We start from the raw sequence: 15,555 nt of genomic DNA, 5'->3' as shown, positions 1-15,555 counted from the left end.
ATTTAGAACCTCAGGACCCTTTTGATAACTTCTGAACTATCGACTATATATATGAGCTTACAACACCTGTTCCTGGCTGGGCTATTTTCAGATAGTGAGAAGTAGCCAGCTATTAATAATGATGTAATGGTGACCCTTGAGGCAATGTCAAGAAACAGCTATTGTAACTATTAAAGCAAGATTATTTTTAGCTCACAGTTAGGTTGTTTGCTGCAACAATTTTATAGGGCTAGAGATTTAAATAACCATAACTTGACACTTCTACTGACCTTATCTGCCTTTCAAGAGCCTGCTTCCTCCATAAAGTTACCAACACTGCAGGATAGAGGCCCTCGAAACAGCAGAAAACAGATGTTTGACACTTTGAGTTCAAACGGCCCCAATGAATTTGTGTTTCCCTCACGTATGAGACACATCAACCAGTTTTCTTGAATAGTAAAGATGGAATGTGTTGGAAATAGATACTGAATTTCCCAATCAAGGTTCCTCATGCCTGCTTCTTTTTTGAAGGTAATGACTGTCAAAAATCAGGTCCAATGAAATAGGTCCTCTTTGGTCTGCAAACTCAAGCTAAATACATTCGGCCCTAGAATCACCTGTAATAAAAAAAATCTTAATTTTCGGTGTAAGCAATTTGTATAATGTAAACTGAATATTGTAACATTATGAGAACAGTCAGTTCTAAGCAATTGCTACATTTGGAGTTTCAATGACTGCTAAATTTATTCCTATTTAGGAACAAGGGATAGGGCTTGTTGTAAGGTTGTCAACTGCTCCCTCACAACTGTTTAAGAGTCTTCAAAAGTTCAGGGTTACAGGTAGCTAGACAGGGAGGCACAGAATGCCAGAAGCAGGCTCCACTCAGTAAAGTGCTGCTGCTAAGCTGTATTATTGAGAAAGCTACTGGTTCCACGTAGTTGGTCTCAGGCAACCTCAGAGCAGCTTGATAACTCTGTAGAGATAGGACTTAGGAACAGTCTTTGAAGTAACTAGTGGGGGTAATTATTAAAAATTAGGGCTCAAGAAAAGTCCTGGAAGCCATCCACATATGAGAGGGAAAGGCCAGCAAAGTATTGGTTACACCACAGTGGTTGAATGTGTACTGGGGTGCAATTTCAAGAATTCCAGGTAGCATAGTCCCAGGAAAGGACAGTGAATTACTAGAAAGTGAGCAGTCATTAAGTCAGTCTGTGATAGAGTGTTGAGGGCATTACCATAAAATATAGGAACACAGTAGGCTATCCAGCCCCTTGAGCCTGCTCCAACATTCAAGAGAATCATGGTTGATCCAACATTCCTCACGTCCACTTTCCTGTGCAGTGTTTGTGACCCTTGATGCCCCTACTGATCAAGAATCTATCTCTGCCTTATTTATACACAAGGATTCTGACCCCACAGATCCCTGTTGCAAGAAGTTTCAAAAAAATCTTGGTCTTTGAAAGAACAGAAATTTGAATCCCTTGCAAAGTAATAGTGAGATTTATACAAGTTTTCAACACATTAGGACTCTAAAACAAAGGAAACCGAACCGACCAGGAACTTACTAGGAGAATAAGGCCTCAAAATTCTAAGGTTTGTAACAACAATGAACTGAGGTAGAATGTTGCAAGAAGTAGCATACAAGTTTAATTGACTGTGAAATCTGTGGCACATAGAGCTTAATGTAGGGAAGCACAAAAACAAACACTTTGGACCCAAGAAAGACAAATCTGAGAATTTTCTAAATGATGAGAATTACAGTACAATGAAGGAGTAGGAGGATTTTGATGGTAAAGCACAGATGTCATTGTTTTTTTTGTGCTTGTTCACTAAATACTAACGAACATGTGTAACTGAATTTTGGCCTTCATCTGAAATGCTGGAATCAAGTAGAAGTTATGTCATCTTTATATAAAGCTCTGGTTCAATTCCATTTTAGAGTATTGGTTTTAGCACAGCACTTCAAGAAGGATGTATTTGCTTTGAAATGTGACATGAAAATTCAGGAAAATGAGGTTAAAAGCAATAAGTTATGAAGCTAGGTTTCACAGACTAGTCTTACATTCCCTGGGTATAAAATATGTTAAAAGGGTGGTCTAATTGTAATACTTAAGGCGAGTAAAGGACCTGGTAAGTTTCCTCCTCTATCTAACACCTATCCTCTGATGGGGAATCCAGGAGGTGAAATAATATTAAAAGTTAGAGATAGAATATTCAGAGGTGCCGTCATGATACACTATTTCACATAAAAAACATAGGACATTTGAAATCTTACACATAAAAATGTTATGAACATTTCAAAAGCAAGACTGATATATAATCAGAGTACAGCAAATTCTGGAATCTGAAATATAAAAATAAATTCTGGACAATACAACAAAGTTTAACAGCATCAATGGAGAGAAAAACACAGAACATTGACAGGTCATCAGCTAAGAAAATATCACCAGCCTGAAATAATAATTCTTGTTCCTCTGTTCAGACATTGCTGAACATACTGAGGATTCCAGCATTTTCTGAGATTAACAGATGTTTATTAGGTAAGAGGATCAATGGAGAGGGAACAAAGGCTGGTAAATAATGTTAGGATACAGCCACAATATAATTGAATTGTGGAATAGCCTAAGCTGAAAGATCTATTCCTGTTCCCATTTTCAGTCCCAGTCCAGAGATGTGAGCACACAATCCCAGCTACTACTTTAGTGCATTACGAAGTGAGATGTCACCTTTTGGGTGAGACAATAAACAGAGGCTTTGTCTGCCGTCTTAACTGAATGCAAAATAACTCATCACGTAAGGGACGTGGGCTTTGTTAGCAAGTTATTATTGCTCATCCTTAGTTGCCCTGGAAAATGGTGGTGACCTGCTTTCTTGAGCCTCTGCAATCTGTTTGTTCTAGGTAGATCCACAATAGCATTTTGGAGAGAGTTGCAGGATTTTGACTCAGTGCCTCTGAAGGAATGGCAATATATTGATTTCCAAGTCTGAATGGTGAGTGGCTTGAAGGGGAATTTGCAGGTGTGGTATTCCCATGTGCATGTTGTCCCTGTCCTTTTCCTTCTAGATGGTAGTGCTTGTGGATTTGCATGGTGCTAAGGAGTGATGGAGAATTTCTGCAGTATATCTTCTAGATGGCACACATTGCTGCAACTGAGCATTTGAGATGGACAGAGTGAATATTTATGATGTAGTGCCAATCAAGCAGGCTGCTTTGTCCTAGATGGTGTCAAGCTTCTGAGTATTATTGGAGCTACACTCATCAATGCCTTGTGGATGGTGGACAGGCTTTGGTCAGTAAGTTGATGAATTATTGGCTGCAAGACTCCTAGCCTCTGATCTGTTTTTGTAACCACAGTACTTAGAGGCTAGTCTAGTTCAGTTTCTGGTCAACGGTAGTTTCTAGGATGTTGCGTGTAGGAAATTCAGTGATATTGATGCCATTGAATATCAATTGCTTTCCTGGAGAGAGTCAGTGCCTGGCACTTGTGTGGTGCGAATGTTACGTTTGACTTGTCAGCCCATATTCGGCTAGTGTCCAGGTCTTGCTGTACATGGGCATGGGCTGCTTCCTGAATCCCTGAAACAAACTGGTTACACAGCTTAATGACTGTTTAATAAAGATGCCTTAAACTCCTCTACAACAACCGCCTTTTTTCTGGAACTCTTTCTTATTAACAATAAATCACTTAGAACTATTTTTTTTTCACTGTTCTGGAGGCTGTTAAACTGCACTGATTTTACAAACATTTTCTTCCGAATGACCTGGCTCTGGCTTAAAGAAATTCACATACTTGCCAATCTTCTGGAATGGATCTCTTTCTTTATATAAATAATACGTTTTAATATTTGTGATAACAAAGTGTAGAGCTGGATGAACACAGGAGGCCAAGCAGCATCAAAGGAGCAGGAAAGCTGATGTTTCAGGCCCAGACCCTTCTTCAGAAATGGGGGAGGGGAAGGGAATTCTGAAACAAATAGGTAGGGGGAGGCAGAGAGAAGATGGAGAAAGGAGAGGTAGATGGAGAAGAGACAGACAGGTCAAAGAGCAGGGATGGAGCCAGGAAGGGTCAGTGTACGTAGGGAGTCAGGGAGGGGATGTCAGTCCAAGGAGGACAGCCAGGTCAAGGGGGAGGGATAAGACTAGTAGGTAGGAGATGGGACAAAAACAAAGTTGCTGGAAAAGCTCATAGGTCTGGAAGCATCTGTGGAGGAGAAAACAGAGTTAACATTTCGGGTCCGGTTACCCTTACTCGGAATCGAGTTCTGAGGAAGGGCCACTGGACCCAAAATGTTAACTCTGTTTTCTCCTCCACAGATGCTGCCAGACCCGCTATGCTTTTCCAGCAAATTTGCCTTTGTTCCTGATTTACAGCATCCGCAGTTCTTTTGGTTTTTATTTAGGTAGGAGATGGATGTGCGGCTTGAGGTGGGAAGAGGGGACAGGAGGGAGCAAGGACAGGTTAGGGAGGCAGGGACAAGCTGGGCTGGTTTTCGGATGCAGTTGGGGGAGGGGAGATTTTGAAGCTTGTGTAGAGTTCTCCCCACCCCCAACCACATCCCAAAACCAGCCCATCTGCTGTGTCCATCCAGCTCTACACCTTATTATCTCAGCATCTACAGTTCCTACCATCTCTGATTTTAATATCCGTGTTTCCCTGTGTCATAGGACAACCTATTACTAGGCATCAGTCCAACCTTTTTCTCTTCTACGTGATGTTCTAAAACACTGAATTATTCGTGGGTTCATTTAAAACGCTCATTTAGATGCACATAAACATATTTCTAGATATTACCCACAGAACTCAAAAAATGGAATTAAATTCTTCGTAACGTACACAGCATAGACACACAAAATCAGCTTTAAGCCATAAATGATTCTACAAACTATAGAACCGAAATTTCCAAATAATAATATTATAATCCTTACATAACAGTTAATTGATCATAAACTGTTTCAGGTCATGAGAGGTGCAGTACAAACTCAAATTCTTATTCCTTCTCTCCTTCTCGCACATGATGTTCAACCATACAGTTGGGTACATCGGTGATGATCCTACTCCATCCATTCTTAAGAACACCTAAGTGTTTTGTCAAATAGTAAATATATAAACATCTCACCTCAGTCATCAACCATTGTTTTTGTCTCATGCCAATATCCAAGAGTTTAGTCTCATCTAGAATTTCATCCAGCGTCAGTGGATGGGTATCTCCTCGCTGGTGGCGGGTCTGCACAAAATCAGTAAAGTTTAAACTCAATAAAAATGCACAGAAGTCATATGGAAATGAGACACTTGGCCCACCAGATCTGTGACAACATTTGCCTACCATTTGAGAAAACATTCCTGATCACAGTCCTGAGCTGCCTTCTGAAAAATTGTTCAGTTAATGTCAATATTCTATTTTTGTTTGTGTGCTAAAGTACAGGCTTTAAAGCCTGAAGTCTTCTTGAATTATCCTGTCAGTTGGTCACTGAAAGTTTGAGAATCTTTATTGATTGCTATTTGGATTGTAACATCTTGACTCACATCAAGTCCTGATCTTCTCTCAACCTTGTATTCAACAAACTAAAATTGCTCTTGGTCAAGAAATTAGATTTTCAAATTCTCATTCTTAGCTTTAAACCAACAGTTTCTGTCACAAGGCTGGGTCCCTGATGAGATATTCCACTAATGAGTTGGGCTTGATAGCCCCTTAACAAACAGGTGTTGTACTTTCTAACAAGGAACTGTGGAATCATGAAAATCATACCAGGCAGAGTTCCAATTGTTTCCTTCAAAATCATTCCAGCTGAGGGAGGATTATAGTCCATAACTTCTCTGTTGGCTTGACTACATTGTCTGTATGATGCAAGGTTTATGAATTTCCTGGAGATTGTAATGTTTTGTCCACTGGTTACTGCTAATCAGAGCTTTCCAGAAATGGTTTCAAATGGTATCACATGAGCATTGGCAAAGTTAGAGTCATACAGCACAGTAATAGACCTTTCAGTCCAACCAGTCCATAATCCCAAACTAAACTAGTCCCACCTGCCCGCGCTTGGCCCATTTTCTTCCAAACGTTTCTTATTCACGTACTTAACTAAATGTATTTTAAATGCCGTAACTTAACTGGCATCCACCACTTCCTCTGGAAGATCATTTCACACACAGACCACTCTTAAAAAAAAACTGACCCTCTTTTCTTTTTAAAATCTTTCACCTTAAAAACATGGCTGTAAAAATGAAATCTCGTCAGTCGAGCAAACAGCCTATTTTGAATGTGATGTCAGGTATGTAGGCCATTTTCAAAGATTGGCAGATCATATCAAACAGCATGCCTCTTTGACTGTGGTACCACCATACACTTGCAAAACTCACAATACAGTGTGTCACATTAGGTGTGATTAATTGTGATTCAATTGGACACATGCTGGATAACATGCAAGCGTATACTGACAAAAATTTAGGACTGTCAGTCAGGCTTGCATGTACTGGAAACTACACATATTAATCTACAAGTTCAGTTCTCCAACTCTGAAAAGGTCATACCAGATTTGAAATGTAAACTCTATTTTCTCCACAGATGCTGCCAGGTCTGGTGAGTTTTTCCAGCATAACTACCTTGTATTACGTCCTGTATTTTCTACAAGTTGTCAAAGACACTTGTAATATGCTTATAGCAGAAAGGCTTGCAATTTTCAAAAGCCAGCTACATTTCCTAATTCTTCCTGCCACTGCGCAACAGATTTCTTTCATTTTGGGGACTTCCTACTGTCTTGTCAGAAAGGTTGGTTTAGTTGAGATAGGCTGCATGGGCACCTTGGCATGGATTAGGAACTCTAAGTTGTCCTAGTTATGCATATATTTCCTATTTAGTGAAGTCACTTTGATTTGTTGGGCTCCAAAAGCAGTATACTGTGAAAACTCTAGCTGGTCTGGCTAGGGTCATAGTCTCGGATCGTGTCTTTGGGGTCCTGAAGGGAGAGGGTGATGACCCCCAAGTCGTGGTCCACATAGGCACCAATAACATAGGTAGAAAGAGGGACAGGGATGTCAGGCAGGATTTCAGGAAGCTAGGGTGGAAGCTGAGAGCTAGAACAAAGAGCGGTTATCTCTGGTTTGTTACCCGTGCCACGTGATAGCGAGGCAAAGAACAGGGAGAGATTTCAGCTGAACACGTGGCTGCAGGGATGGTGCAGGAGGGACGGCTTCAGGTACATGGACAATTGGGGCTCATTCTGGGGAAGGTGGGACCTCTACAAACAGGACGGTCTCCACTTGAGCCAGAGGGGCACTAATATCCTGGGTGGGAAATTTGCTAGTTCTATTCGGGTGGATTTAAACTAGCTCAGAAGGGGGATGGGAAACTGAGGTGTAGTCCTAGTACACAGGAGGATGAAAGTAGGGAGGACATGGACAGGACCTCACTGTCACAGGAGTGTGCTGGCAGACAGCAAGCTGGGTTGAAGTGTGTCTACTTTAATGCAAGGAGTATCCGGAATAAGGTAGGTGAGCTTGCAGCTTGGATAGGTACCTGGGACTTCGATGTTGTGGCCATTTCGGAGACATGGATAGACCAGAGTCAGGAATGGATGTTGCAGGTTCCAGGGTTTAGATCTTTCATAAAGGTCAGGGAAGGTGGTAAAAGAGGGAGAGGGGTGGCTTTGTTAGTTAAGGACAGTACAACGGTGGCTGAAAGAACTTTTGATGAGGACTCATCTACTGAGGTTGCCGAGGAAGGTTTGTCGACTGAGTCAGTATGGGTGCAAGTTAGGAACAGCAAGGGAGCAGTCACCTCATTGGGGGTTTTCTACAGACCCCCAAATAGTAGTAGGGAGATCGAAGAACTCATAGGCCGGCAGATTGTTGAAAAGTGCAAACGTAGCAGGGTTGTTGTTATGGGTGACTTCAACTTTCCCAATATTGATTGGAACCTCCTTGGTGCAGACGGTTTGGATGGAGCCGTTTTTGTCAGGTGTGTTCAGGAGGGTTTCCTTACTCAGTACGTGGACAAGCCGACGAGGGGGGAAGCCATTTTGGATTTGGTGCTCGGCAATGAGCCAGGTCAGGTGTCAGATGTCGCGGTTGGAGAACACTTTGGCGACAGTGACCACAACAGCCTCACATTTACCATAGCCATGGAAAGGGAAAGGAGCAGTTACCAGGGCAAGATAATTAACTGGGGAAAAGGAAACTATGACACCATCAGGCAGGAGTTGGGAAGTACAGATTGGGAGCAATTGTTCCACAGAAGGGGCACAACAGACAAGTGGAGACTGTTTAAGCAGCAGTTGTTGCGTGTGATGCATAAATTTGTTCCTCTGAGACAGGTAAGAAGGGGTAAGATTAAGGAGCCTTGGATGACAGGAACAGAGGTGCTTCTCGTCAAAAAGAAAAAGGCAGCTCACGTAAGGTGGAGGAAGCAAGGGTCTAGCACGGCTTTAGAGGATTACAGGCTTGCTCGGAAGGAGCTCAAGAGTGGACTGAGGAGGGCCAGGAGGGGGCGTGAAAAAAGCTTGGCAGGAAGGATTAGGGAGAACCCGAAGGCATTTTACTCATACGTGAGGAATGAGAGAATGATCAGGGAGAAGGTAGGGCCAATCAGGGATAGCGTAGGGAACTTGTGCGTGGAGTCTGAGCAGATAGGGGAAGCCCTAAATGAGTTTTTTGCTTCGGTTTTCACTAAGGAAAGGGACTTTGTTGTGAATGAGAACTTTGAGGAGCAGGAAAACAGGCTTGAACAGATCAAGATTGAGGAAGTTGATGTGCTGAAAATTTTAGCGAACATTAAGATTGATAAGTCCCCAGGGCCAGACCAGATTTATCCTAGGTTGCTCCGGGAAGCGAGAAAGGAGGTTGCTAAGCCGCTGGCGAAGATCTTTGCTTCCTCACTCTCCACGGGAGTCGTACCGGAAGACTGGAGAGAGGCAAATGTTGTTCGTCTTTTCAAGAAAGGGAATAGGGAAATCCCTGGAAATTACAGACCAGTCAGTCTTACGTCTGTGGTCAGCAAGGTTTTGGAAAGAATTCTGAGGGATAGGATTTATGACTATTTGGAAAAGCATAGCGTGATTAAAGGGAGTCAGCATGGCTTTGTGAGGGGCAGGTCATGCCTCACAAATCTTATTGAGTTCTCTGAGGAGGTCACGAAACAGGTTGATGATGGTCGAGCAGTGGATGTGGTGTACATGGACTTCAGCAAGGCATTTGATAAGGTTCCCCACGGCAGGCTCATTCATAAAGTCAGGAGGTATGGGATACAGGGTGATTTGGCTGTCTGGATTCAGAATTGGTTGGCTGACAGGAGGCAGAGAGTGGTTGTAGATGGTAAGTATTCTGCCTGGAGATCAGTGCTGAGCGGTGTCCCGTAGGGCTCTGTTCTTGGGCCTCTGCTCTTTGTAGTTTTTATAAATGACTTGGATGAGGTGGTTGAGGGGACTTGTTTGCTGATGACACAAAGGTTGGAGGTGCCGTTGATAGTATCGAGGGCTATTGTAGGCTTCAGCGAGACATTGACAGTATGCAAAGCTGGGTTGAGAAATGGCAGATGGAGTTCAACCTGGATAAATGCGAGGTGATGCATTTTGGAAGGTCGAACTTAAATGCTGAATATAGGAGTAAAGGCAGAATTCTCGGCAGTGTGGAGGAACAGCGGGATCTTGGTGTTCAAATGCATAGCTCCCTCAAAGTTGCCACCCAAGTGAATAAGGTTGTTAAGAAAGCATATGGTGTTTTGGCTTTCATTAACAGGAGGATCGAGTTTAAGAGCCGTGAGGTTATGCTGCAGATCTACAAAATCTTGGTGAGACCACACTTGGAATATTGTATCCAGTTCTGGTCACCCTATTATAGGAAAGATGTGGAGGCTTTGGAGAGGGTGCAAAGGAGGTTTACCAGGATGCTGCCTGGACTGGAGGGCTTGTCTTACGAGGAGAGGTTGGCTGAGCTCGGACTTTTCTCTCTGGAGAGGAGGAGGAAGAGAGGTTACCTTGTACACCTTGATCAGGTCATGGGAGGCATGGATAGAGTCGATAGCCAAAGACTTTTCCCCAGGGCAGGATTGACTGCCACGAGGGGTCATAGTTTTAAGGTGTTAGGAGGAAGGTATAGAGGAGATGTCAGAGGGAGGTTCTTCACCCAGACAGTTGTGAGCGCATGGAATACTTTGCCAGTGGTAGTTGGGGAAGTGGAGTCATTAGTGACATTTAAGCGACTGCTGGACATGCACATGGACAGCAGTGAATTGAGGGGAATGTAGGTTAGGTTATTTTATTTTTGTATTAGGATTATTCCACGGCACAACATCGTGGGCCAAAGGGCTTGTGCTGTGCTGTACTTTTCTATGTTCTATGTGGGCCCAACGCGTAGTGAATTTCCTGCTTAATCTGGGCTACCTTGTCAAAGGTCATTTGGTAGGGTTTTTATTTATTAGTGAGGAATATCCTACATCACTTCATGGATTGTTCGATAGATAAACTGAAACTGACCCCTTTGGATTTCTTTCATTTTCCAGAGCAGGGTAGCCACATCCTTCGAATGCTCTTCGGTCAAACGTACTAACCATGCATTACGATCAAAATTCTGGTGCGTGTCAAGTTTGCAGCTAAGGGTTCAAATTAGAAAGCCTTCAGTACCTTCCTTGCTATCCTCATATGTGTTTACCTTCTGATGTGCCCATATCAGTTAACTAAACTTGGAGTTTAATTGTAACTACACTTGATCTTCCTGTTCTGTAGATACAAGTGTGGTAGTTTTGAGCTACCAGTTTTCCCCTCACTTATTACCTCGTTTGGTTCTCAGCCTCTCCCACTGCATTTGGGACACTCCAGTGGCTGTCCAGATTCTGCTTCACTACTATGTAGCTCACCAACTCAAGTGTATCACTCTGCAAAGCTGCATAATTTTCTGGGACATTGCCTGTTTTCCCTTCAAAAATCAGAAAAATTGCAATGGCTTAGCAGTGCTCCTGCTGGATGTTTTGAAGCTGTTGTGGAATTAATCACAGGGGCAGTGAGGATGAAATAAAAGTGGATGATGTAAAATTCTGAATGATCAAGGATGAAGGCATAAGCTCTGAAAGCACAGAAAAGTGGGGGAAAAAAATGAAAGGATTGTTTAGATAAAGAACTTGATGTGCTATTAGATATTTCATACAGGATAATTGAGTCATGACAATATAGCATCCAAGACAACCCTGAAAAAGTGGTATGAAAAGTAAGTTTTGACAGAATGTCACTGCGGTAACCAACGGACAGAAATTCCTAAGAATGGAAACACGCTTGCTTATCTCACACACTTGGGTGGTTTGAGAACAAAGATCAAAGAACAAAGAAAATTACAGCACAGGAACAGGGTCTTCGGCCCTCCAAGCCTGCGCCGATCCAGATCCTCTATCTAAACCTGTCACCTATTTTCCAAGGATCTGTAACCCTCTGTTCCCTGCCTATTCATGTATCTGTCCAGATACATCTTAAAAGACACGATTGTACCCACCTCTACCACTTCCATTGGCAACGTGTTCCAGGCACCCACCACCCTCAGCGTAAAGAAATGTCCATGCATATCTCCCTTAAACTTTTCCCCTCTCACCTTGAAATTGTGACCCCTAGTAATTGAGTCACCCACTCTGGTAAAAAGCTTCTTGTTATCTACTCTTGAGGTCTACAAAATCATGAGGGGTGTAGACAATCAGGTCCCCCCTCAACCTCTGTATTTCTAATGTAAATAATCCTAATCTACTCAACCTCTCTTCATAGCTAGCACCCTCCATACCAGGCAACATCCTAGTGAACCTCCTCTGCACCCTCTTCAAAGCATCCACATCCTTTTGGTAATGTGGTGGCCAAAACTGTACACAGTATTCCAAATGTGGTCGAACCAAAGTCCTATATAACTGTAACATGACCTGCCAACTCTTGTACTCAATACCCCGTCCGATGAATGAAAGCATACTGTTTGCCTTATTGACCACTCTATCAACCTGGGTTCCCACCTTCAGGGTACAATGGACTTGAACACCAAGATCTCTCTGTACATGAATTTTCCCCAGGGTTTTTCCATTTACCGTATAGTTCGCTCTTGAATTGGATCTTCCAAAACGCATCACCTCGCATTTGCCTAGATTGAACTCCATCTGCCATTTCTCCGCCCAACTCTCCAATCTAGCTATATTCTGCTGCATTCTGACAGTCCTCTTCACTATGTTACTTCACCAACCTCACTGCCATCTGCGAACTTGCTAATCAGACCACCCATACCTTCCTCCAGATCATTCATGTATATCACAAACAACAGTAGTCCCAACACAGATCCCTTTGGAACACCACTGGTCACAGTTCTGTATTTTGAGAAACTCCCTTTCACTACAACTCTGTCTCTTGTTGCCCAGCCAGTCTCTATCCAACTAGCTAGTACACCCTGGATCCCATATGATTTCACTTTCTCCATCAGTCTACCATGGGGAACCTTATCAAATGCCTTACTGAAGTCCATGTAGATGACATCTACAGCCCTTCTCTCATCTATCAACTTTGTCACTTCCAAAGAAATTAAGACATGAAACACCAAGAGGAGAAATAAAAGTAAAGCAGTTCAAACATCAGCATCCTGTCGAATACGAACCGATACTCACATGTCAAATGGTTTGATATTATAATTTAACCATAATTTGCTATCCAAGTGCTGTTTCTAAAACTTGGTACAGCTTCAACTCATTTTAAATCTCCCAGTGTTCAATAACTTGATCATGAAGAATGTGGTTGACTTTGACATAATGTTATTTACCATCCAAGATTATATCTTGCTTTACAAGGAATTATTTGTTTTGAGATATTTATGCATGCCTTAGATGTCAAAGCAAATGATGTCAGAGGCTCTTCTAACCCAATTTATTGTGGAATGTCCTTTGATTGGTGGCAAGCCTCTACTGAATGTGTCTGGGAATAATCATTTACTACATTATCTTGGTTCTCTATTTCAGTTCATCCTCCTTTACAATCTTAGGGAACATTAGTTTATGTTTCTGTTACATGTGGCAAAAAAGGAAGTCGTTTTAACCTTACTTGAAAGGATGCAAAGAATTTTGGTTACTAATTGAATGCAGACATTTAGTAATGAAAGAAAAGTTCCTTTAATTAAAAGCACTTGCATTTCTTGTGCTTGTTAAAGATTATTTCTACTGCTAAATTTCAGTAAACCTATTAAAAACTTTGATAAGTAATGACTATAAAAGTGACAGAAAAATGTTGGAAAAGTCAAATAGAAAATTACATGAAAGTTAGAAACATTTTGCAGTAGTCACAGGCAACTAACTTCTTGTCAACAAATGATTCCTGCCACTGCCACCCCAAATGCTGCAAACACTGTTCCCACTTCTCCCCTCTATTCCCAATGTGGAGAATGGCCCATACATTTTTAGGTCAATGATTGAAAAAGGATCAAACATTTCCTTAGGATTTTTTTTAAACTAAGCTAATCCTCTGAAAATGTTTTACCATTAAGCTACTAAAAACTTATATTTATGTACCACTGTTTCCACCGTGAAACCAATGGATAACCAAAAGCTTTATCAAAGATTTGGGCCATAAGGAAGAAAAGACAATGAGGTTTGGTGGGAAATTTGACAGCAAGAGTACCTAGATAGCTGACGAGTCACTGATGGTAGTTGCAAAGGGAGATGCACAGAAAGTGGTGTCAAACAAGTTGAGGCAGGGGAATGGGTTGTGGAAGAGTATTCAGTAAGGAAAAGAAAGCAATAGACTTACATACAGAAGTTAATTGTTGAAGAAAGGGTAGAAACTAGAACATTAGAGTGCTGAGTGAAAACCGAAGACAGAGCTTGAGATATCCTAGCCATGGCTCAACAGGTAAGAATGCAAACAGTCAAGGGTAATCCCACTGAGCCACATAACAAAGGATAGCCACTGGAGATGAATGGTGGCATTAATTATGGTCTGGAATGGAGAATACATCCCAGTGACACAGGAGATCTTTTGAAGTGGAGTTAGTTGCAAGCCATCCAAGAAGATCAACAGAGTTTGCTGGGAACAGAACATCAAAACGTAGATACAAGGGATTAGTTCAGCTAATTGACACTTCAGTTGCAAATTACATTTGCAATGTCAAACTCCAGGTTGCTGGGATTCAGATAGTTTAACTATAACGAATCCGGAAAAATTTTATCTGATAGAAACTTTGCTTACGCCAATTATGTAGTGATTGTAATAAGGTCAGCCAGGTGATTGGGGCGGTTAACCTGGTTCAATTAGGGAGCCCTGGTTGGAGGATATAGAACAAGTGCGTCAGAGGTGTTATACACGAAGAGTTGGCTCGGAGTGAGCAGGATCAGTGCCAAGGCCTCTCCATGTGTAAATAAGGGGAAGTTTGGTGACTTGATGCTGGCTTCATTGGAGTCATTTCAAATTAGATTTTGTTCACAATACATCAACAAAAATGCAGAGATTTAAAACTGTTCATTGCCTATTTTAAGCAAAATTATGAAGGCTAATTACTAGTCCAAGCAGAAAGAATTGGAAGCCATTTACCTTCATGTAGTTGACTATTTTAGCAAGTACACCAAATTTGTATCCAGCACTCCCTGGAAGTGCTCTATAGGCAAAAGATGCATTTTCTGTAAAACAATAGGGTTTATTATTAGAATGTCTTTTTCAAAAGTAAAATATATAAAAACAGTGGTAGCATTCTTCAAAATCTTTTAATCAATCTACTCAAACATATTGTGACACAGCTCCACAGGCAGGTCATTCTTAATCCTTGACCTTATAACCCAGAGGTGCACAGTAATATCAATGTGCTAAAAGTGTCCCCCAAAATTACGTTGATCAATTTGTTTGAACATGTTATGAAACATTGGTATTGTGGATTTAACACTACCATGGTGCACAAGGCCATTCCTCCAGTCCCATTCTACTATGTTGCTGATTTCCAAACCTAGATGCAAAATCTGTTCTATTAGTTTTTCCTGTGATTTATTGCCCATTTACATTTGCTGTCCATTCCAAGCTCCCAACTTGAACTGTTGCACTTCAATAAATGTACTCTCAGTGCTGTTCAAAAGGAAGAGCGTTTCACGTTTTGCCCCTTTGTGTCAAGGCAGTCTATAGACTCTGGAACAGTTCCAGATTGGAGGTCAGCTAATGTAACCTCAACTATTTTAAAAAAAAGAAGAGGTGAAGAGAAAACAGGGAATTATAGACTGATCAGCCTGATATTGATAGGAGGGAAAATGCTAGCGTCCATTGTAAAAGATTTAAAAGTGCTTGACACTTGGAAAACAGTGACAGGATATTGCAAAGTCAGCATGGATTTACGAAAGGGAAATCACATTCCACAAATCTACTGTGACTCGGTGTTTAGCACTGCTGCCTCACAACGCCAGGGACCCAGGTTTGATTCCAGCCTTGGTTGACTATCCATGCGGAATTTGCATGTCCTCCCCATGTCTGCGTGGGTTTCTGCCAGCTGCTCTGGTTTCCTCCCACAGTCTAAAGATGTGCAGATTAAGTGGACTGGCCAAGCTAAATTGCTCAAAGTATTCATATGTAGGTTTTGTGGTTGGCTATGGTAAATGCAGGGTTAT

General features: G+C 41.8%; 1 protein-coding gene across 1 annotated transcript in view; it reads right to left on the bottom strand.

The window, feature by feature from the left end:
* gtf2e2 (general transcription factor IIE, polypeptide 2, beta) overlaps window positions 1–15,555 on the bottom strand; it is an 82,000-nt gene that overhangs the window by 14,143 nt on the left and 52,302 nt on the right. Inside the window, exons 3-4 of the mRNA XM_048538406.2 lie at window positions 14,501–14,586; window positions 5,098–5,205 (exon numbers count right to left, since the gene is read on the bottom strand). Of these exons, the coding sequence (XP_048394363.1) occupies window positions 5,098–5,205; window positions 14,501–14,586 (194 nt within the window). The remainder of the gene's footprint in view (window positions 1–5,097; window positions 5,206–14,500; window positions 14,587–15,555) is intronic.

The sequence above is a fragment of the Stegostoma tigrinum genome, chromosome 1 (assembly GCF_030684315.1).
Source record: "Stegostoma tigrinum isolate sSteTig4 chromosome 1, sSteTig4.hap1, whole genome shotgun sequence".
Taxonomy (NCBI): Eukaryota; Metazoa; Chordata; class Chondrichthyes; order Orectolobiformes; family Stegostomatidae; genus Stegostoma; species Stegostoma tigrinum.
The sequence above is the reverse complement of the archived record's forward strand: the minus strand, read 5'-3'. Positions and strand labels throughout refer to the sequence as shown.